Here is a 23,536-nt window from a genome sequence, read left to right on the forward strand (position 1 = left end):
GGACATTTCATCAGGAAAATGATCCAAAGAATACATAAAGAAAATAAACCTGCTAGTGTGGCCCAGTCAATCATCTGACTTGAATCCCATTGAAAATATATATAAATAACTGAACCATAAGGTCTATACATGAACCTCCAAGATTTGAAGACTGTTTGTGTGGAGAAAGAGGTCAAAAATCACAGGAGAGCAATGCATGAGTCTACCTTCTCCATACAGAGGGCATCTTGAACCAGTCATTGCAAACAAAGGCTTTTGTACAAAGTATTAAATATCACTTGGCCTATTCCAAAATGGTGAAATCTTCAGTCACACCTTTGGCAGTAAATTTAGTGAGAAAAATTGTGATGCCTTAAATACTTCAGCAGTTGTCTGTGTGTATTCTATATATATATATATATATATTAGTTAGACTAAATTGCCCGTAGGTGTGGTTGTGAATGGTTGGTTGTTTTACACGCACCAGCACTCCCACGACCCTTGTGAAGATCAGCTTATCCTGTACATAAATACACACTTTTTTTTTGATAAATTAATTTGCTACAATGTTGCAAATCACCCCCCCCCCACGGTGTAACCTTGTCGAATTAACAGTTTTATTAAAAAATGACGTTCACTTACTGTGACGCGTGCTCCTCTTGCACCACAGGTGAAACTACAACTTTCTCCGCTAAATTCTCAACGTTTTACAGCAGGCAAAACAAAATATCACATAAACCTGTAAGAAGTCAATTTTAAATGCTCGTCACTTCCAAGAAAGCTCGAGCCGAAACTGAGCAACGCCGTTTTAATGCTACTTTGACTGACTCAACTCCTCCAAACAGAGCACCGTTATGAACGCGTAGAAAACACAAAGTTCACCTTACAGCTACTTCCGTTAATCCTTCAAAATAAAATAGAATAAAACGACATTGCGTTGCCACTGAAAGGAAACGGTATGCATTTAGGAGCAGAACCAAAATAAATTCTGACATTTAAAACGCACACTTACAAGGTCGGGAACACACTAATTTGGTTTTCAAAATAAGGAGAATTGAAGGGGGGGGGGGGACCACTGCAAAATCATTCGTGGTATCTCTGAAATGCATGTGCACATGCTCTAGCATTTTTACGAAATAATCCTTCGAAAACAAAATTAATTGCATCCAAGATTACATAAGAAACTTAAATACCCAGAAATAAAATGAAAATCATTAATAATCTCGAAACGTATAGAGTATACATTTATTGCACCTTTTCTCTTTAATAAAAACCGAAATAGAAGGTGCAGAGTAGAAGTAAAAGAACAGGGGCGTTGTATTCAACTTTAACTAGACAGACACTTTTAAAATTTTAAAAACAAAATTAGAAATGCATGCCTCATGGAATGGAAAATAAATCTCCATGAAGTGCTTGTGATGTCGAATAAATTTGCAGCACTGACTCCATGACATCAATTTGTTGTTTCACAAATAATATTTTTTCCAAAATTAAACGATTTACATCTTCAGCCCAAAAGACAGCATCATGTGTAGCTGGAGAGTGGTTCAATTGGAGCACTGTCCATAGTGACTTGCTATTATAACTGTAAATTTGTAATGTCTTCATAAAAATCTCTGTGAACAGGCCTGACGCAGCTTATGCAGTATTATATCACAATATACTGGATTCAGGGTGATGGGGTTGGGTGGTCCTTGAGGGTGTATGGTTATGCAATAGGGTTTGCATGTACAGCTGGGATGCTAAAATGTGACTGTTGTGAAAACAAACAGTCATGGTTAGGTTATTTTGTTAGTGTCTGTTTCAAGGGCATATTGACGGAACAAAGCCATGAACTCCAACGACAAGCATCCCACTGAAGATATCATCGTGCCAGTCTTGAAAAAGAAAACATTCTAGTTTCAAGATAATCCAACAAGACTGAACTTGTGCATTATAAAATCAGATCTGCACAGGCATTTTAAAGCCCAAATCTTTAAGAAGATGTAGTTCGTCATGCTGCATTTACTTGTTCTTTATGTGCCTTTATTTATTTATTATTACTGTGATGGGAGTGGAAGAATCCTACTGCTTCACCACAAGTCCCAAAACATGTGTTAATTTCATATCAGTGTGAAAATCACTGGATGGTCAGCCATTTAACAAACCATTATAGATATTAAACACACCATAGAAATTCCTCATCGTTACCACTTACAAAGCAATCATTCTGCTGTGAGTACTTAATTTCACCTGTTTCCAAATAATCAGGTTCAACCCTTACCTGAGACATTGAATCAATACCAGAACTCAAAAATAATTCAAACCTGCAAATTCAGTTTATTCGATAAAGCAACATTCATGCTAACTTTAATAGCAGGACACCAAAATCTTTGAAGCGTTACAGACATGAAAATATAAAACATGTAACTAATGCATACAAATATTTAATCAGCTCAATTTTGTTTCACACTTACAAAACAAAAAAAAATGATTTGAACTTTGATCACAAAGCTTGTGTTTTGAAGCAGTGGTTAATTTAAAAACCAGTGTCCTCAGTGCAGAGGCAATTTGGAGACGATGGCTTTTATTGTTTCAACCAATGCTGCAGATGTATGAAGATTTGATCTCTGGCCAGTGTTAGCTGGGTGACATCTCTGGAGCTGGCAGGGTACATGTTGGCACAGTGGGCTGTTCCTGTATTAAATAAAAAGAGTAAGGGACATGGCAGTGGCAGCCACGATTAGTAAAATCAAAAATACCCAAAAGGGGAAAAAAATAAATTTTACTCTAAAAAAGAATTCATACACAGAAAACGTTATACATAATCAATTCCAGAATGCTTTGTCCCCACAAAAAAAAAAACAGCAGAGAAACAAAAGGTATTTTTTTTGTAATTTAAAAGAACATTTTATCAATATGTATTACTCCATTTCAAAAGTAGAGGTCTGTGATTTTATTCGTCATTACAATCACCTTTAGCAAGGTTGTTTAGTTTTGGTAAAGTTATAAATGCATACAAATCAGTAGTGTTTGTCTATGCAATTGAAAGACTCATTACAATGGTGAAGTATATGTTACCACATCCATCCCTCCATTTTCTATACCATTTGTTCTCATTAGGATGTGGAGTTGGAGTGGTGGGATTTTCTACGGCCCCAAGCTGTTACCCACCTTTGATGAAAACAGCCGGAAGGTCAGCCATGATGTCTTGAGTGATTCCCAGTGCATGCCAGGGGTCAATGGACCCGTTTGGGAAAACTATTTTGGAAGAGTGGATATCGTAGCTGCCATAATACTCATTGGTCTCAGCCACAGCCTCTTCAAGTTTCTCAGCAGTGATGTTGTAGAAATCTGCACACTGCTTCATGTGATATCTGGATGGGAAGACAAAATTAGAATGAGAAACTTCAAAAAATGGCTGGCTTTTGAATTTCGTATTCACTCACTCCAGAGGGAAGCCAGCAAATGGTTGGTTGGGCGAATCAGTGCTTTGATAAAATCCAAATTCAGTACACGTCTGGTAGACCCACTGTCTGCCTGGTGACACACGCAGTTTAGTCACAGTTGACACATTCACTTGATTGATGGAAAACAAAATCACAGACAGAAGAGCAGAGTATCTCATAAGAAACACTAGTCAAAAATAGATTTATTTCCACACAAGTGGAGACATTGACATTTTTAGTCCTAAAGATGAAACCATTTTCAAGTAAGAGAGGGTTTTTTGGGTACTTGCAGATAAATGTATTTTTTTAAAGACCATTTCCTGTTGTGACGATCCAAGCCCTCCCAATCATGTAAGTGAGGGTGGGAACCACAAGAACTGCCTGGTTACAGTATTACTGGTTCAGATATAGAGGGGAGAACATTTTTTTCATTCAACGTAGTATGGATAAAAATACCTCTTTTAACTGTTCAATTTTTTTTTTCATGTCTTTTTCTGAGGCAGATAAACATCAAGCAAAGGTATCTAAACTGTAAAAATACAGCATAATGACATGGTGTCCAGATATTTTTTCGGATTTAACCATGAGTACCCAGTGCATGGTTCTAAACCAGTTTCAAACTCCTATTTTCTGGTCTCCTCCGGCTACTATTTCTGTCAGTCTTTCATGCCTTTTTAGGTGGCTTTGGAATCTTTTAGCATGACATCATTTAGTCTGCATCACTAGTCCTCTGCTGTTGACAAAAACATGCAACCTCACCTAATAGCCAGAGACCAAAAAATATAAAAAGGTCAACAGAAGTTGTTTATGCATCAGCATACAAATTACAGGTTTCATTTATAAACATACCACACCAAAAAAAGAAAACCTGTGTTTACAGATGTGAAAATACTTTTCCCCCATGAGACAAACAGACTCATTCTCACCTCCCCCTGCGGCTGGCCCATCCCAGGATGTATTAGTCATGTCTCTCAGATTGTTGTTGAAGCTGACATCCAGACATTTCATTGAGAATGTGTCCATCATGAGGCGGGCCACAGCAGCATATCGGGCATATGGTTCTCCGAGTGATGTGTCTGTCATCACCCCACAGAGCACCTTGATTGTGATGTTGGTGCCCACTATACCCTATAGGCAAAAAATAAATAACAGCCAAGGATTAAATGTTGAGGTAGTACATTTTCTTTAAAGCCCCACTGACACGAAAAGTATGATTTTTAGTACGTAATCCTTCTTTCAGCAGCCAACTGGCGGCCGGATGCAAACGAGCTCTGGCGGCCTGTGACCACCCGCGAGCGACCGGGCAGCGGGCAACCGGCGGCCGGTCGCGGCTGAGTACGCTAGATACTGTCACACATACTGTCGGAGAGTCTGTTGTTAGTTAGAAGTGATCTGGATATCATCTAAAAATGCCTCGAAACGATAAGGTCACTTCACTCGATTGTGAGATGTTATCTTCTTCAAAAAGAGCATTCGTGCCCCATAGCAGGTGCCACTACACGTTTTCAATGGCGAATGTCCCTGTGTGAGGTCTGCTGATGACGTTGCAGGCAATATGGCTACCACTTTGATGTCAAATGATACTTCCGCAACTTTGCGCATGGACGACACGCTCGCTGCTCATATTTATCTTTATGTATAGACATTGAAATGAAAAATGTTATATGTATTTTTGATTACAACATCTATTTTACAACGTACTATATTAGGATGTCAGTGGGGCTTTAATGTCATAATTTGCACCCTGTACAGGCCGGTGATGAAGTCACAGGAAGACCTTGGAATAGTGGTGAGCATCTCACGCTCACAGGCAGGAGATCAGGACTTGAAGCTCTGCTGGAAAATCAGTGTGAACTTTCTTTATTGTCCCTGTACTTGCATATTTTTTCTCTGGGTACTGTGGTTTCCTCAAGCATGCCCAAAACATGGTTCTCGGGCTAATTGAGGACTCCAAATTACCTATGAAGGTGAGTGTGAATGGGAGTGTCAATAAGACTCTTGCAATGGACTAAAAAAAAAAAAAAAAAATCATTCTTTATATGTGATAATTTGGAGGTGAGTTATAGGTTCAGTAGTTAAGCGCAGGTACTTTTGAAGGTCGTAGTTTCATAAGAATATTTTATTTTTAAAAATGAGAAGATAACTCCTCCAGGCAAAAATGTGTGCTGGCTGTTATGGTCAACTTTTTATTTTAACTAGTTTAACAGGGACCCAGACCCAAAAAGGAGTTTGGAAGTTAACATTCGACGAGTCAATTTCGCTATCAGAACAAGGGTCACGGTGGGTGAAGCTCTGCTGCCCTCTTCCTTTCCCTCCCCACTGAAACCTGCTTCCCACCAATCCGAGTGAGCAACTACTAGGCATTCTTGTCACAGGGCACTAAGCCACAGTGGAGCTCTGAGAACATTGACTTTACCAGTAGTATATAATTGTCAATGTTGACTATTATTATTGGTTGTGTTTTAACTTTTCATATCCCAGCTTTTGTTGTACCTGCACCACACATTGGCTATAAATGTCCTCCGCTCTATTTCCTTTCTATCTTTATTTACAGAACTTTGTTACAGTGCTCTATAAACAAAGTTGAGTTGAGTGTCTCAAAGGTTAAGCTGTACCTGTCATAAGTACACAAGTACGTACATACAGTGAAGAAAATAAGTCTCGGAACACCCTGTTATATTGCAAGTTCTCCCACTTAGAAATCATGGAGGGGTCTGAAATTTTCATCATAGGTGCATGTCCACTGTGAGAGAGAATCTAAAAAGAAAAATCCAATGTATGATTTTTTTATTTTTTTATTTGTGTGATACAGCTGCAAATAAGTATTTGAACACCTGTCTATCAGCTGGAATTCTGACCTGTTAAAGACCTGTTAGTCCGCCTTTAAAGCCCAAGTGATTGTAATGAAAAATACATATAAAATTATTCACTTCAATGTCAATAAGAAAAAATAAATGTGAGCAGAGAGCGCGTATTCCATGCGCAAAGTTCCAGAAGTGTCATTCTACGATATCCAAGTGGTTGCCATATTGGCTGCATCCTCCGTCTGTGACGTCACCCGGACATTGGCCATTGAAAACACGCGGTGCACCCTAACTATGGGAGACAAATGCGCCCCTTCTGACATGGAAGCTCCTTTCGAAAAGGAGAACACCACACAACCGAGTGAAGTTACCGGGCAATATTGCACTATTGTTTCGAGCCCTCGAGGCAATATTACACTATTGTTTCGAGCCATACTCAGATGATATGGGATCACGGCCAAACCCCATCCCCATCCGATCCACTTCCGCGGTGGAGATAAGGCATCGCGGCTCATCGCAGCTGGCCAGTGTGGTTTATGATAGAGCCGAGTGGTGCTGCTTTAGGGGCTTGTTCATAGACACTGCAGTACGCGATGAACAACACAGTCGAGGCGGGGCACTTCACTGCACGCACGCGGCTGAGTGAGGCATTCTCGGCTGGGTTTTTCAGAGCCGCCCCCATCCATTACGCCCAACGTGCAGCCTTTACAGAAGCCGTGACCGCCAAACGCGGCGCCTCAGCCAGTGTGGCTGATTTTCGGTGACGTGGTGGCATATGATGGAGCCGTGCCGTGGTGCTTTTAGGTGGGTGTTCATAGCCGACACAGTACGCGATGAAAACCGTCAACCCAGGGCACTTTACTGCACGCACGCGGCTGAGTGAAGCATTCTTGTCCGGGTTCTTCAGATTCACCGCCGTCCGTGCAGCAGCCCGACGCCGTCCGAAGCACACATCGACATATTTCATACGCGGATCTTTTGTTACGTTATGAGAGACCGATTACGTGGTCCGCAAAAAACTATTATTTCTTTTTTTTAGTAGCTGTACAGACACCTACCTGTTATTTGGAACCATGAAGCTCTCGTCCTCTGCACCCGTGCAATCCATTTTTCACAACAAACCGGGTCTCCTTCAAACTTATGAAGGGTAAATCTATTCTCCCGAGTGTTCAAGCAATGTCCAGCAATGCAATGAGCCGGTATTTTGGCTAACACGAAGGAACAACGAGCTACCTTCCTGGAGGTAAAACTAATGGAAATAAATGAGTCCACTTGGGGGCGCCGCTGTCCTTTACGTCACTTCCTGCATCTTCTCGAAAACAAATCCCTCGATAGGATTTTCTTGGCTGGACTTACAAAAAGCTGTATCCGTCAAAATAATGTTTTGTGGTGAAAAAACGCATGGGCCCATATTGGGTGACGTTCTTTCATTAATAACATACTAAAAATCATCCATTTCATGACAGTAGCCCTTTAAAAGTCCAGCTCCACTCCATGTATTTTCCTGAATCAGAGGCACCTGTGTGAGGTGGTTAGCTGCATAAAGACACCTGTCCACCCCATACAATCAGTAAGATACAAACTTGTAACATGGCCAAGACCAAAGCGCTGTCCAAAGACACCAGAGACAAAATTGTACAACTCCACACGGCTGGAAAGACCTACGGAGAAATTGCCAAGCAGCTTGGTGGAAAAAGGTCCACTGTTGGAGCAATCATTACAAATGGAAGAAGCTAAACATGACGGTCAATCTCAATCGGAGTGGACCCTCATGCAAGATATCGCCTCATGTGGTCTCAATGATCTTTAGAAAGGTGAGGAATCAGCCCAGGACTACACGACAGGACTTGGTCAATGACCTGAAAAGAGCTGGGACCACCGTTTCCAAGGTGACTGTTGGTAATACACTAAGATGTCTTATTCTTCTTCTTTCGGCTTGGGTAGGGTAAGTAGTAGTAGGAGCAGTAGATTCTCAAAAAAAACAACAACACCCAGCAATCCTGATATACACACTCTGAAGGTTGTGTAATTGAGTAATTTGTTGAAAGGGGTGTGTTAAAAAAAGATAGCAGCATGGCATTCAATCAGTGAGGTCTTCAATTTTGTGAAAAACAAATAAATTAAGTGGCCCCTATGGATGAAGCTACCAACTGTTGAACATGCATTTCTCCTTGAAAGCCTGAAGAAAATGGTGTAAAATATACTGAAAATGAGGACTAATCTGGTTAGTCACATTGGACTCCTATTATTTTGTACACTACTGGACATTGCAAGTGCACTGAAACTGTTCATGACTATGGAATTAAATATGTGCCACCAGGATTTGAATTTGCCACGGAAAACAGGATTTGAACTTTAAATGTAAAGTGATTACATTTTCAATTGTTGTACTTTAGTGTAACTTTTCAATGTTAACAATTCAACTAGTTACAATTTGCTGTCTGAAATTCAACCGGCTACAATTCGCTGTCTAAAATTCAACTGGCTACAATTCGCTGTCTGAAATTCACCGTCTGTGCCACCAGGCAGTGTCACTTCAGGTCAGAACCAAACAGCCAGCCAATCGTCGTTACGCTTTCTTAGTCACGTGATGTCACATACTAAGAAAGCATAAGTGGATTGGGTGGGTGTTCGGTTCTGACCTGAAGTAACCCTGTCTGGTGGCACAGACAGTGAATTTTAGACAGCAAATTGAAGCCAGTTGAATTGTTAACATTGAAAAGTTACACTGAAATACAAGTATTGAAAATTTAAATCCCGATGTATATGGCATTTCAAATTAAAATCCTGATTGCACATATTTCCTTCCATACATGACTCATTAAGTAGATAAGTGTCATTATCATTCTGATAAGTGTCATTATCATTCATTGGATAACTGTAGATATTATAATGGTCATGATGAGGGATGGTCCGATCCGTTCACATGTTCAAAAACCGGGGTAGATCACTTGATTTTCGGATGACTGGATAAATAGATAGGTTTTACAGTACTTATTTTAAAAAAATTTTAAATGCCAAAAAGTGGCAAAATTTTCCAAAAGGTAGAAAGCTCTTTCCAAATGGATGAGTAAGTTTTGTTTTGTTTTATGCACAATGTAACTTCGCAGTTATTTTTAGTCCTGGTATAAGTGAAATGTAGACTGTGTGTTTCTTTTTGCGAAAGTGACATTAAAAAGGAGTCTCTGACCTCCCCTGAGCATGGTTTAAACCGTTTAATGCCCCTTCACTGTAGTTTTACCGTTAAATGAAACGGGCAACAAAAGGAATTGCACACATTGTATGTTTAAACATAAGGCACACATAATTGTTTTAGAAATCCACAGCTTAATGCTGTGAATACAAACTCCCATTGACCATTGTGGTCAAGCCAGCCTCCATTGGAAAAGAAGAAGTCAAGCCAGCTGCCCCTATTTTTGTTTATACAAGGTGTTACTGTAATAAACTGTCAAGGAGATGTGAAAGCCACCTTCAAAATAAAACCCAACAAATAATACATACAGTTGAAGCCAAAAGTTTACATACAGTGTGCAAAAACTACATTTTTTTGTCTCATTGTCTGAAGTCAAATCAGACTAAACATCTCCTGTTTCAGGTCAGTGGAGATCACCAAAATCATTGAATTTTGTTAACTGCCACAATGATAAGAGAGAATTTCTTAGAGAATTTGATATTTTCTTCAAAGTCAAAAATTTACATAATCACATAAGATTAAGGGTTAAACTGCATGATTTGGGTTAAAGTTTTGGGTAATCTTCCACAAAGCTTATGACAGTACAGACAGTAGGAATCTTGGCCTATTCATTGTGACAGAAGCAGTTTAACAGAGTCAGGTTTGTCAGTTGCCTTGCCATTTTCCGATCTGTCCACAAATTTTTCAATGGGATTCAGATCAGGGCTTTATGATGACCACTCCCACACATTGACTTTGTTATCCTCAAGCGACATTTTAACCATTTTGGCAGGATGCTTAGGGTCATTGTCCATTTGGAAGACCCATTTGCACCCAAATTTTAGCTTCCTGGCGGATGTCTTGAGATGTTGCCTTAGTAGCTCCATATAATATTCTTTCCTAATGATGCCCTTTATTTTATGAAGCACTGCACTTCCTAGTGCAGCAAAACAGCCCCACAACATGATGCTGCCACCTCTATGCTTCCCAGTAGGTATGGTGTTCTCAGGTTTACAAGCTTCCCCCTTCTTCCTCCAGATGTAACATATGTAAGTAAAGTAAACCCATCCTCCCAAGTGTTTGAACCATATCCAGCAATACAACGAACCAGCATTTTGGCTAACACGAAGGAACAAAGCGCAACCATCAAGCAGGAAAAAACTAGTGTAAACACACAAAGTCGCCTGAGTGCGCTCCTGCTAACGTCACTTCCTGCTTCGTCTCCAAAACAAATCGCTCGAGAGGATTTTCATGGCGGGAGTTACAAAAAGCCATATCCGTCAAAATCATCAAATCAATCAAAAACGTATGGGTTCATTCTGGCTGCCTTTTTTAATGAAAAAAATACTAACAATCATGCATTTCATGTCAGTGGTTGTGAAGTAAATAATGATAGTCCATCCTGCACTCTCTTTTCCTCATGCTGCTTTTTAATCAATACCATTTGCTATCCAAGTAAATATCAATCAATCAAAAGCCCTTAATGTGATTATATGCTGTGCATACAACAAAATGATGAGTGCTTCTCCACAAGGTGCATGCGTGAATAAAATAGACGAACATCTTAGGTAAAAACAACATATAAAATACTTACAATCTAAATCCTAAATCCAAATCTACTTTCAGTAATAAGAACTTTTTTTTTTAAATATATGAACAAGTGGTATGGACATGGAACAACGATTCTGCATGGGTTCTATACCTTACACTATGAAGTGAAGGGAAACAAAGATTTATGATTGTACAGTATTTAAAAACTTGAATGATGGGTTTGGTTATTAATATGACTTGCTGTCCACTTAGACTAAATTTTTTGTTGTTTGTAAAAATAAAAACAAAATTAATACAAGGGTCCTAAGAACATTTTAGGTGTGTTGGAACCACCACAAAAAAGCCAAACTGTTAAACACTATAAAAAAAAAAAATGATACAACCTAATCAATTAGCAGTTGGGCTAATTCTCCTTCCTAATTCATGAGAAAATATAAGAGACTCTGGAAAACTCTGTTTCCAAGCTCTCTGGTAATTGTTTGTTTAAGGGCAGTTTCTGTTCAAGCATGACCATAGCCCAGTGCACAAAGCAATGTCCATCCTGAGATAGAGCCATTGTTAATGTAAGTACATTACCAGATTGCATTTCTTCGATGTTGCTTCATCAGTTTCTCTCGAGATGGGAACCTAATAGTTCAGCATGGCTATATGTTCAGTAAGGTAATAAAATATGCAGCTTTGCATGAAACATGCATAATGTTAAGCCATGTCAAATATTAACCGCCTAATCTGGGCTAAGATTCAGAGCAACTTTCATTTGTACAACACCTTCAAGTCAAGAAAAGTTTATTTCTATACCCCATAGTCATAAAGCATTTCACAAGCCCATGGTTAAAGATTGACAACACCCCTTGATCTAAAAACCCCAATCAGGCAAGGAAGAACTCAGAACCCCATTTGCCATTTCAGGGCAACTTATTTTTTACATTGCCTTAGAAGCCCGGTTAAAGTTTTATACGCTTATACTTTGTATGTCAACCTTGAAGTTAACCTAATGTGCTCTAAACTACAATTAAAATGTAAAAATCCAAGCTCATGATTTATTTCTCTCAGGAATTAAAGAACACATGAGAAATAAAGTAACGGATGTCTATCAGTCTGGAACGAGTCACAAAGCCATTTCTAAAGATTTCAGCGAACCTCAGTGAGAGCCACTGTACTCAAAAGGAGAAAACATGGAATAGTGGTGAACCTTCCCAGCTGTGGCCAGCCTACAAAAATGACCCTAAGAGCACAGAGATGAGTCATCCAGGAAGTTATGAAGGAACCCATGATGAAATGTAAAGAACTGTAGGCCTCCCTTGCCCCAGTTACTGTCGGTTTTCATGACTCAAGGCACACAAAGGCTCATCTTACATATACAAAATAATCATTAAAAAAAACAAAAACATCTGAGTAATTCCCAAAACCTTTGGGAGATATATTGCATGCACTGGCAAGAGGAAAGTTAAACTTTTTGAATTGGCAGTTCAGCATATTACTAAAGGATATTTTGACAACATCATAGAAGAACTGTGATCAAACCCGAAATCTTAAGAGTTGTGACAACCACTCGACCACCTGAGCCAGTCAATGCCAATGCCAATGCATAACGCCCAACTCCACAAATCCGTGAACATTTTTAAGGGCACTGCTAGATTAGGTTTACACTGTATATACTACATACAGTGCCATGAAAAAGTATTCACCCCTTTCCTGATTTCTTGATTTTTTTTTGCAAATCTATCACACACAAATCATCAAACCAATTTTGATATCACCCAGAGACAAGCCAAGGAAATACAAAATGCAGTTTTCAAATGATAATTAAATCTATTAAGGCAAAAAACTCGAAACCTTTCTAACCCTCTGTGAAAAGGTCATTGTCTCCACCCCCTTGTTCAATCACAAAGTCACTGTGACTAACCACAAATTTGGGAAAAGGTGAGTTCAATTTCATAAGGCACACACAAACCTGATTCTCACCATACTTGTTAAATCAAGAATAGAATCTGCCAGAGAACGTGAAGTAGGCTACAAGATCTCGAGAATGAATGCAGCATGCCAAGATCCAAAGAAATTCAAGAAGAATTGAGCAAGCCATCCCTCTGGAAAAGGTTACAAACAATTTTGTTATACTGACCAACCAATGAATGTTGATGTCATTGGTCATGTAAAGGTGATGAAAATAAAACTGCACCACATTTCAAAACTAATATCACTACAATTAAAGTGGCAGCACCTGTCAAAAGTTGAGTAAAAAGGTACTATTTCAAGGATCTTAGTGGCATATTATGACGACAAAGTTTTGAAAACATAAAACAAATCAAAATACCAGGTAGTTTATTTTCCATAATATGGAATGCTGAGCTAAATTGTACTCTCATTTATAATAATACCATTTTAGAACTGAGTGGATCTCATAAATCCATTGGGATTCTATATCATTCATATATCAAGATGATATTTTTCAACTTACTATCTCATTAAAAGTAAAAATTTCTTTAATGGGGGAAAAAAAACTTTTGAATGCACAGATTTTTTGATGTATTAGAGCCAGGTCTGATGTTTGAAACAATACTACCGCCTGAAAATCGCTTAAAAATTCAGCGAGTTATGATTTCCTTTAGTGTGTGTAAGGCGGAAGGGCCATCGTTGGACTCCTGGTTCAAGACAGAGTTCAAAGTCCAAGCTCCATCTAGAGCAGTTTTATACAAGATATCAATCGATGATACAGACTTCCTCTCTGCACCGATTACCTGGAGACCTCTGTGCCCCAATGAACATTACTAATTCAGCACTTTATGAATGCTCATTTAACCTGTAATCACAGGTAAGTAGTAAAAATCAGGCACAAAATTGTAGGTATTTTATTATTTGATTTGAACACTTACGTACATGTAGACGTATTGTTAACTGTATTACAACACGTATTTGTAAGTTTGGCTTCCATGGACAAAAGACATTTCTAATTTGGGTCTTGAGCCAAGAAACTATAAAAGTTTTTTGTATTCTTTAGCATACATTTTGAATCATTTTTTACTTCACATACAGTATTTATACATTGAAAGCTCCTCTATGTTTATGTGAACACAATACTTGTTATATAGACACTATTTTAGCCGACAATACAATGTACCAATTATTGCCTACCTCAAACGCCCTGTTGTCTTCATTATACTGGACAACATCCATGAAGTTACCAGCAAGCAATTCCAAGAAGTAGGCAGAATCTGTCTCTGTCTGAATCTGCAGTTTGGAACACAAGCTAAATGGAAAAAGTAAGGAGAGCAAAAACAAGGACAAGGTTAAAGTAACTACAAATGTTTGAAATTCCACAATAACCTCTTTGGAATGTATGCACTTTTATTACACTGAACAATAGAATACTGTTTTTTCGGATGTGTTAACATTTGGAAGCTGGACATGTTCAAACCAGTACGAGACCTTTGCGTGTCTGCATGAGAACATGTCTGCTTCGAGCGTCTGCAGGATCAACAAAATGTTAAAATAAAATCCATGCTACTTGCCGTGTTTGAGACAGCACTGAAACAAAGACAAGGCTCCAGTATTATTTGTGTTCGACCAACCTTTGACATTGGAAGTCATTTATGTGACTCATCATTGATCACCACTACAACACAGCTGGTAATTAAGGCTTTTCATCTGTCCCACAAAGTACACGCTCTATTGGAAATGGACAACATAAATGATGACCACTTGAGAATTGTCTTTGTGTGGAATTAATGATCAATCACATCTTGAAGCAACAGAGGCAAAATACCGTATTTTACTAAAGTATTTGGGTGCAAGCACCTGAGACAATTTTATTGTATAGCTGTATATGCGCTTTTTAAATGAACCATGTTGCTTAAAATTAAGCGTTATTGCTTTATAAAGGCATTTTTTTTAACAATGGTCACAAACGTGGTGTCATTGGCATGGCCTAGCCACTGCCGTGAGGGGCGTGGCCGGGCCACTGCTCTGGGTGGCACCACCTCTGACACCTGTTACACAGCTGCTGTTCATTTGACTGTAATTAGATCAGGCATTTAAGTTGGAGTTTTGTCACTGGCATTTGCCAGTTCGTTGCGTTGCATTTACTGTATGTTGGATTCTCTACTATTGACTGTAAATCTAGTGTAGAGCTATCCTTGTCACAGCGAGTCTGTGCCCTTTTAGTTTGTCCACGTCATGTCAAGTTTCTGAGTTTATTCCATAGTCATCGAACCTCGTTTCATGTTTTTGGATGCTGCCTTTTGTACAGCGTTTTTGTGCCTCTGCCTTGTCGGACTGCTACACCTGGTATTGATCTATTTCTGGAATAAGCCACTCTGATCATTGTGTCGTTGCTTGGAAGTCTTGTATTCGGGTCCGCCTCCGTGCCGCTGGCTCATGACAGAATGGATTGCCCAATACAGGACCCAGCAGGGAAGATGCAGTGTCGCTGGCCACGCCGCCTGCCTGAAGACCAAGCATCTCCAATCCGGTTGGGCTCCGTTATGTTGTCCTCGCCTACAGTGTCATCTGCACCACCCGGGTGGCCTGATTACTTCCCGACCACAACCCGCTCAACACCACATATCTTGTTGGACTCAGATTTTTCAGATTATGAGGAAGACCTAAATTTGTATGACCGGCTGCCTGATTCTGACTGTGACAATGATTCTGATTTTCCTCTCTCGGTGATCAGTCCCAGTCAGCCCCATACTTCCAACCCCCGAGTGCCTTTGCTCTTGTGCGTCTAAGTCCTCCTCCTCTAATCCTTTCTGGGGGACAGACTTGGCCATCTATCTGGGATTTCCGCGTGGTGGCCAGAGGAAACGCCCAAGTAGGGTGCCGCCTTGTGCCTCCCGCTGCTCTGCGACCAAGCCACAGCAGACATCCCCCCACGCTTCTCCGGTGACCAAGCCACAGGGGACTATTGCTTCCGCCCCAGCGGCGACCAAGCCACAGCCAACGTCCATCCAAGTCTTGCCGGCAATTGAGCCTCAGCCAACCTCTGCCGACACTTCGGCGATGACACATCTCACTATCACCCACTCCGTGTCGACAGCCAAGCCACAGCGGCATTCTGCTTCCGCTCAAGCGACAGCCAAGCCACAGCTGACATCCAGCCCCATCTCGCCGGTGGCCGAGTCTCAGCAAACTTCTGCCGACGTTTCGCCAACGACCAAACCGTCAGACTCTTAGATCCATGAAATTGCGGATCTTATGGACAGGGTTCAGCTGTTTCATTGTTTAAGCCACAGCTGATTCAAGCCCATGCATTGGTGATGAACAACTGGCTGCCAAACCACGCTCGCGTCGCGGTGGCGACAGACTCGCAGCCAAGCCACGTCCATGCCTCGTCAGCGACCGATCCTTGGCCGCCCGATGACCACGTTCACCCCGAGTCGGCGACCGATCCTTGGCCACTCGATGACCACGTTCACGCCTCGTCGGCGACCGATCTTCAATGACTGACCCTCAGCCGCCTGACAACCACGCCTCCTCCTCGAGGACGTCCACCTGAGTTGCTTTGTGGGGACCCTGGTGCTTGCAGTCCTGGGAGACCTCCTGACCTGCTCGGCTGGACACTTTTTAATGTATCTTTATTTCTCTATTTATCCCAGTGAGGCACAATGACAGACAGAACAAAAAAATCATCTTCTATTCGATGGCAGGAAGTACATTAAGTAATTAATTAATCCATTTTTGGTGACATTTTACTTTTGTTGGTGTGCCGTGGGATTTTTCAATTGTAAAATATGTGACTTGGCTCTGTGAAGGTTGGAAATCACTGTTCTAATTGACAAGGTATTATGGTTTGGAATTTGTCACCGGCATTTGCCAGTTCGTTGCACATGCTTCACTGCATTCTGGGACGCCCTGCTACTGTGTGTAAGTTAGAGCAATCTTTAGTCACAGCGATTCTGTCCCCTTTAGTTTGACCACCTCTTGTCACATTTCTTAGTTTGCATCATTGTCATCATACCTCGTTTCACGCTTTTTTGGATCCCGCCTAGCCTTTCATTTTTGTGCCTCTGCCTTGTTTTGGAGTGCCTTTTCATATCGACCTATTTCTGCAATAAAACCACTTTCAATATTATGTCATTGTCTGAAAATCCTGCATTTGGGTCCGCCCCCGTGCCACTGGCTCATGAGGGGTGTTTTTAGATTCCTTCATTTGTACCTAATAAGCATGGCGTGTTTGCATGGGATGAGAATAAACAAAGGTATATGTACGAAATTGACGATATTTATGGACAAATAAGTTTCCTTGAAGAGTTAAACTTAGTCATGCTTTTATGGAAGATAATGCACATAATTCAAACGGTCGCATCCTAAAAACCTGCTGATAATACAAGAAGGAAAATATTACAAAAAGTATAAAAGCTATACTGTACTTGAAATCTTGGGTGATGTTGTCAAAGGTTGCTGGGTCGCTGAGTCGCTCTATTAGGGTATCTGAAGCCTTTTTTACCACTATAGGGCACTCTGTGTTCTCTGAAGCCAGGGAACGCCCCACAACCTCCAAGTATTCTGGGGAAAAGCCAAGGTGGAAATTAAAAAACAGAGGTGCTAAAAAAAAAGAAAATACCGTCACACCAAAACTGAAGTGAAATGCAAAGAATAATTGTACCACTTAAGTCAAACAGTAAAAGCACAGATGAATCGACAGATCCTCGCATGAAATAGAGTTTCAGTTTTTCAATATAATGAAAGATAAAGATTTTTTTCAGTATTTTAAAAAAGGTGACTTTCTTTTGTTCTCACAGTTAAAACAAAAAGCTGACTCAGAGAAAAAAAAACCCTCAAACGTTCTAATACTTAGAACATTGTATCTTTGGAAATAATGCTGCCCAACTTCAACGTTGTTTTAGCAAACCAAACATTTTGGTGCTGTTGATATAGGAAGAAAGAGATAAGACCTGATTACACTGCACACTAACTCTGTGTTTTGTCTCATATTTTCTTGACGTCAGAGGGGACAGTCTAAAACATTTAACAAAAGTGTAAAAAAAAAAAAAAACCTCAACATCGTTTAGTGTCAGAAAACTAAGAAATCATCACTAAAATTTTTACAGCGGACCCTTGAAATAATGGACCTCAATACGACAGATATTGGATAAAACAGACAGTTGGGACTGAACAATGTATCCAAAAATAGTTTCCAATTGTCACTTAAAGTGCTGTTTACAAAGTCTGTTAGTTCTAGAATTGGCCACTGTTGTTTACAGGTGCTTTGGCACAATGCAGGCAGAGAATGGGAGTGACATTTACGGGTCACAGATATATATATATATATATATATATATATATATATAATACATTTTAAAATTTAAAAGACGTGCTGCCGTGACTACATTATTAGGATTTCCACATAGCTTCCAGGCAGGACATGCTCTGTTTCAACATGATTTGAGCCTGTGTCTTTAGAAGGGCAAGCTATGCAGCTATAACGACATGAGCATTCGAAAATGTATCACATTTCCATCCATCCATTATATGAGCCACTTATTCTCACAAGGGTCACGGGAGCGCTGGAGCCTATCTGACCTATCTTCAGGAAGGAGCCGGGGTACACCGTGAACCAGTGGCCAGCCTATCGCACGGTACATATAAAAAACCATTCATATTCACAATCACACCTAAGGATAAATTAGAGCCTTCAATTATTACATGTTTTTGGGATGTGGGAGGAAACTGTAGTGCCTGGAGAAAACCCATACAGGTATAGAGAGAATATGCAAACTTCACACAAGATTTGAACCCTGGTCGTCAAAACTGTGAAGCAGATCCTCTAACCAGTTGCTTCACCGCGCTACCTGTATTACATTTGTATGAAATAAAAATGTACAATTGTAAGGAATTTAGGGATTTCATTATCTAAGGTCCATAATATCATCAAAAGTTCAGAGAATCTGGCGCTATTGCTGCATGTAAAGCACAAGGCCGAAACCAACATTGAATGCCCATTACCTTTGATCCCTCAGGCGGCACTGCAAGAAAAACGATATTAATAGGTAAAGAATATCACCACAAAGGCTCAGAAACATTTCAGAAAACCAATGTCAGTAAATGTAGTTTCCCTCTGCATCCGTAAGTGCAACTTAAAAATTGACTATGCAAAGCAAAATCCATTTATCATCAACACCCAGCAACGCCACCGGCTTCTCTGGGCTTGATCTCATCCAAGACGGACTGATTCAAAGTGGGAAAGTATTCTGTGGTCTGATGAGTCCACATTTCAAATTGTTTTTAGAAATTGTGGATATCGTGTCCTCTGGGCTTTTGTGTTATGGACACAAAGTTCAAAAGCGAGCATTTGTGATGGTATTGGTATGGGGTTGTGTTAGTGCCAATGGGATGGGCAACTTACACATCTGTGAAGGCGCCATTAAGGCAGAAATGTACATCCACGTTTTGTAGATTATGCAAATATTTCGGTTTTAAGGTACTATTATGTTTCATTCTACCTGGAAAGTTGACTGTTGCATGAATTGGTGCGCTGGTGGCCACAGAAGCAAGCACCAGATGAGGATACTTCAGCCTGAACCACGTAGCTAAAGAACCCGGGTACGAACCCCCAAAGGCCACCCACTTTCTGTTGACCAGTCCGTGGCGCTCAGCCATCACTGTACGAAAGTGGGCCAAGTCGGCCAAAGCCTGACGACTGCTGAGGAACCGTAGGTTCTCCGTGCTCAGGTCACTAAATGAAGAGAACACAATCTGTAAAATGAACGTAAAAAAGGAAGACAAAAACTGAAATAATTTTAGTGTATTGCTACCATCTAGTGGCCCATTAGGAACCGAAAGATTACAGTAATCAGAATAGTTCACAGGCCATGAATCTGTGTTACAGTTATAGCTAATTGAATTATCTATCTATCCCTTACCTATACCAGTTGTCCTCAAGTAGAGTCATGAGTGAGCTGGAAGCCCATGGCAGTATGCAGGTACCAGACTGTACTGGTCGCCAGCCAACCACTAGACATGTAAACAATGCCGTGAAAAAGTATTTCCCCCCTTCCTGATTTCAGGCTTTTTTTTGTGGGGGAGAGGGGGCTTATCTCTCACACACAAAGGTTTCAAATCATTAAACCAATTATAACATCAAATGACAATTCAATTTATTGAGGCACAAAAAAAACAAACCTTTTTGGCCCTCTGTGAAAAAGTAATTAGTCATTGTGACTAACGACAAATTTGGGAAAAGTGAGATCAAGTGGAGCTTTGGGGATCCAGCGAACCACTGTGAGAGCCACTATCCACAAATGGAGATAACTGGAAACAGCGGCAAACCTTCCGATGGATGGACGACCAACTAAAAAATATTCCAGGAGTGCGACGACGACTCATCCAAGAGGTCAGAAAAGAACCTCGAACAACATCTAAAGACCTGCAGGCCTCGCTGGCCTCAGTTAAGGTCAGTGTTCATGACTCTACAATAAGAAAGACAATGGCCACAAATGACATCCATGTGAGACTTCCCAAGTGAAAATCCCTGCTGTCAGCAAAGAATACAAGGATCATCTCACATTTGCCAAAAAAACATCTTGAAGAGCCTCAAGACTTTTAGAGAAACATTCTGTGGACTGACGAGTCAAAAACTGAACTTTTTAGAAGGTTTGCAGCCTGTTACATTTGGTTAAAAATGGCACAGCATTTGATAAAAACAACATGATGTGATGGGTTGCAGTGTGATGGTCTGAGGCTGCTTCGCTGCCTCAGGATCAGGAGAACTTGCTGTGATTGATGGAAAAATGAATTCTGCAGTTTACCAGATAATCCTGAAGGAGAACATCCCGCCATCAGTTTGTGCTCTCAAACTCGGGGACTCTCGGATCATGCAGCAGGACAACGATCCGAAATACCCCAGCAGGTCACCCTCTGAGTGGCTCAAAAAAATAATTGTAATCTTTTGGCGTGACTAAGTCAAAGTCCAGATAAAAATTCAACTGAGATCCTCTCGTGTGAACTTAAACAGGCAGTTAATGCAAGAAAACCCTCTAGTATGGCAGAGTTGAAACAATTCTTGAAAGAAGAGTGGGACAAAATTCCTCCAGAGAGATGTGAAAGACTTGTCACCAATGATCGCAAACGCTTGATTTAGGTTATTGCTGTCAAAGTTGGCACAACCTATTGTTAGGTTCAGGGTACAATTCCTTTTTTACAGAGGGCCTAAAAGATTTTGATTTTTTCCATCTTAGTAAACTGAGTTATCATTTGAAAACTGCATTTTCTATTTCCTTGGGTTGTCTCTGAGTGATATTAAAATTTCTTTAATGATTTGAAACCTGTGTGTGATAGAGACGCAAAAATAAATAAATCATGACGTGCAAATAGATTTTCATGGCATTGAAAACAAAGGAGATTCAGTCTGACATTGACACCCAAGGACAACTAAGTCTTCACTTAATAGAAGTTCCATGTTTAGGGAATATTGGAGGAAGCTGGGTTCCCCAGATAAACCAATCACAGGAAAAATACGCAAACTCCACTCAGAAAGCCAGCAACCATAGTTCAAAGCCCAAACCTCAGAATTGTGAGACACACATATTAACCATTATTTCACCGTGCTGCACTTAAATTCGACATACGCAATATGAAATAATCACAGGGACAACATTTTAACAATGGTAAACGACAAACGGGCAGAATATGAAACAATAACCGTATCATTTTGTATACAGTACATGATTGCTGTAACTGGAACCTGGCCAACAAGTTGGAACATTGACCTCACAGTTCTGAGGACTGGGGTGCTTGCATCTGTTTTCTCTGGGCACTCCAGTTTCCTCCCATGTCCCAAAAACATGCATCAATTGGAGACTCTAAATTGCGCTTAGGTGTGATGGTTGTTTGTCTCTATGTCCCCAGTGATTGGCTGGCATCCAGTTCAGGGTGATAGCTGGGAGAGGCTCCGGCACTCCCATGACCCTTGTGAAGATAAGCGGCTAAGAAAATGGATGTGTGGATGTATAATTTATAAGAGATAACAACAACTATAATAATAAAACATACACTGTTGGGTGACTCTTTCCATAGAAGCGATGCTCTAGCATGAAGCAAATGGCTCCCAGTTTCTCTGCATATGTGAGCCAGGCACCATGTTCCATCCATGCTGGATTTGCTGGACCCTCTCCACCGATCATAAGAAACACCGGCCCACCCGGCTTGTAGAAGACATCATTCACAAAATACCTCTGAGGAAGTATAGAGTATAGGGTCATAAAAAATATTCATCTGTCTTCGACTAATCTAACTGTGCTTCTAGTTTCCATAGATAGACTTCACAATCAATAATTCACGATCATTTCATTTTCAACACGTAAAATCTACAGGAAATGATTAGCTGGTGTGATCACCTTTTCTAAACATGTTTAAATACAAGTAAGAACATACCTGCTTCCACACTCTGCCCTCTGCTCCATTAAAGTGATCGAGTTTTTGTAGAAACCATTGCTCGTCGGCCGCATGTCTCTGAAATTCATAAAACCTACCAAAACCCTTGAGTCGTCCCTCTCCAACCACAAACATAGCAAACGGAAAAATACATTTAAAAACAATAAAGATACAGGGAGGTAAAGCCATGTTGACATCAACGGTAACACCAAGCATGTGACTTACATGGTCATATGACCTCTTTTGCTACCTCAAGATATTTAACTAACGTAGGAGAATACGAATTCACAAACTAGTACAAGACACAGATGATGATTTTTAAAGTATTGTTCATGCGCATATCCATTCTGAATCTTGCTTCAATAAAATCATAAAAATAACCACATAAACTCGATAAAATTGAACAACTTGAGAATGTTTTATTACAAAACCACGATGCACACTAAAGTAATGTGTAAACGTAAAGGTTTGCTGCTTTGGTGGTCGAAAACCACAAATTAAGAAATACAAGGTGGATCAAAAGTATTTTCTACTGTATTCTGTCAGGTACATATTTTAATTTAGGTACAAAATTGTAAGGTTATCGTCATTCCCACATTTTGCAGTTCCTGAAATAAACACGGCAAAGCAATAACAACCACCACTAGGAGGCAGTAAAGAAACAAACTTGTATTGTAACATTCCTGCATCCCATCTATCCATCCATTTTCTTAGCCGCTTATCCTCACAATGGTCGCGGGAGTGCTTTGGCCTATCCCAGCTATCTTCTGGCAGGAGGTGGGGTACACCATGAACTGGATGCCAGCCAATTGCAATTGCAGATGAGCAGCAGTACAAAGTTAGTTTATGAGAAAAGGAAAAAAAGTAGTTGAAATACAAGGCATAATTGGAAGCAAAATCGCAAATGCAGAGGCTACTAAACGAGTATGAGGTATATGGCAAAGCAAAATGCAAGTCCAGCAAGGTGAAAAACTATATAAACCACAAGATGAGAATAGTGAAGGCGAATTTTTTACATTTTATTGCTGAAGTGATAACTTCTACAAGTTAAGGAACCCACAAAGCAGCTAAAACAGCCATCAAGCTGAAAAAGGTGGACCCCATCTTTCATCAAACGGATAACTGGGAAACATGAGGAAATGCAAAGAAGAAAGAATGTCAAAATCAAAACAGAAAGTGGAGAAATTGATATAGCAATTTGATTTACCAAAAGAGGAGACTTAGTGCACTTT

At 40.2% G+C, this 23,536-nt stretch overlaps 2 protein-coding genes across 3 annotated transcripts in view; both read right to left on the bottom strand.

The window, feature by feature from the left end:
• serpine2 (serpin peptidase inhibitor, clade E (nexin, plasminogen activator inhibitor type 1), member 2) overlaps nt 1-863 on the bottom strand; it is a 24,484-nt gene extending 23,621 nt beyond the window's left edge. The window contains exon 1 of one of the 2 annotated variants that reach the window (XM_061827471.1): nt 622-863. The gene's annotated coding sequence lies outside the window, so the exon portion shown is untranslated. The remainder of the gene's footprint in view (nt 1-621) is intronic. The other variant, XM_061827470.1, reaches the window with a different exon arrangement.
• A 1,418-nt stretch (nt 864-2,281) lies between these two features.
• Nucleotides 2,282-22,537, bottom strand: prss59 (serine protease 59, putative). Its single transcript, XM_061827594.1, has 9 exons — nt 22,305-22,537; nt 21,924-22,105; nt 19,376-19,608; nt 17,303-17,438; nt 14,067-14,181; nt 4,334-4,535; nt 3,408-3,498; nt 3,133-3,335; nt 2,282-2,655 (listed from the first exon to the last, which is right to left on the bottom strand). Exons 1-9 carry the CDS (start codon nt 22,518-22,520, stop codon nt 2,546-2,548), a joined length of 1,488 nt encoding a protein of 495 aa, XP_061683578.1. The 5' UTR covers nt 22,521-22,537; the 3' UTR covers nt 2,282-2,545.
• Nucleotides 22,538-23,536: the final 999 nt, after the last annotated feature.

Source organism: Syngnathoides biaculeatus, chromosome 8, assembly GCF_019802595.1.
Source record: "Syngnathoides biaculeatus isolate LvHL_M chromosome 8, ASM1980259v1, whole genome shotgun sequence".
Classification (NCBI taxonomy): Eukaryota; Metazoa; Chordata; class Actinopteri; order Syngnathiformes; family Syngnathidae; genus Syngnathoides; species Syngnathoides biaculeatus.

What these genes read in the sequence shown, in the direction of transcription:
- prss59 (XM_061827594.1), bottom strand. Translation starts at nt 22,520, where the DNA reads ATGCTTGGTGTTACCGTTGATGTCAACATGGCTTTACCTCCCTGTATC. An exon ending in TGGGCCAGCCGCAGGGGGAG is followed by an intron (nt 3,499 to 4,333) that starts GTGAGAATGAGT and finishes GTGTGTCACCAG; the next exon opens with GCAGACAGTGGGTCTACCAG. An exon ending in TTTGCTGGCTTCCCTCTGGA is followed by an intron (nt 3,336 to 3,407) that starts GTGAGTGAATAC and finishes CTTCCCATCCAG; the next exon opens with ATATCACATGAAGCAGTGTG.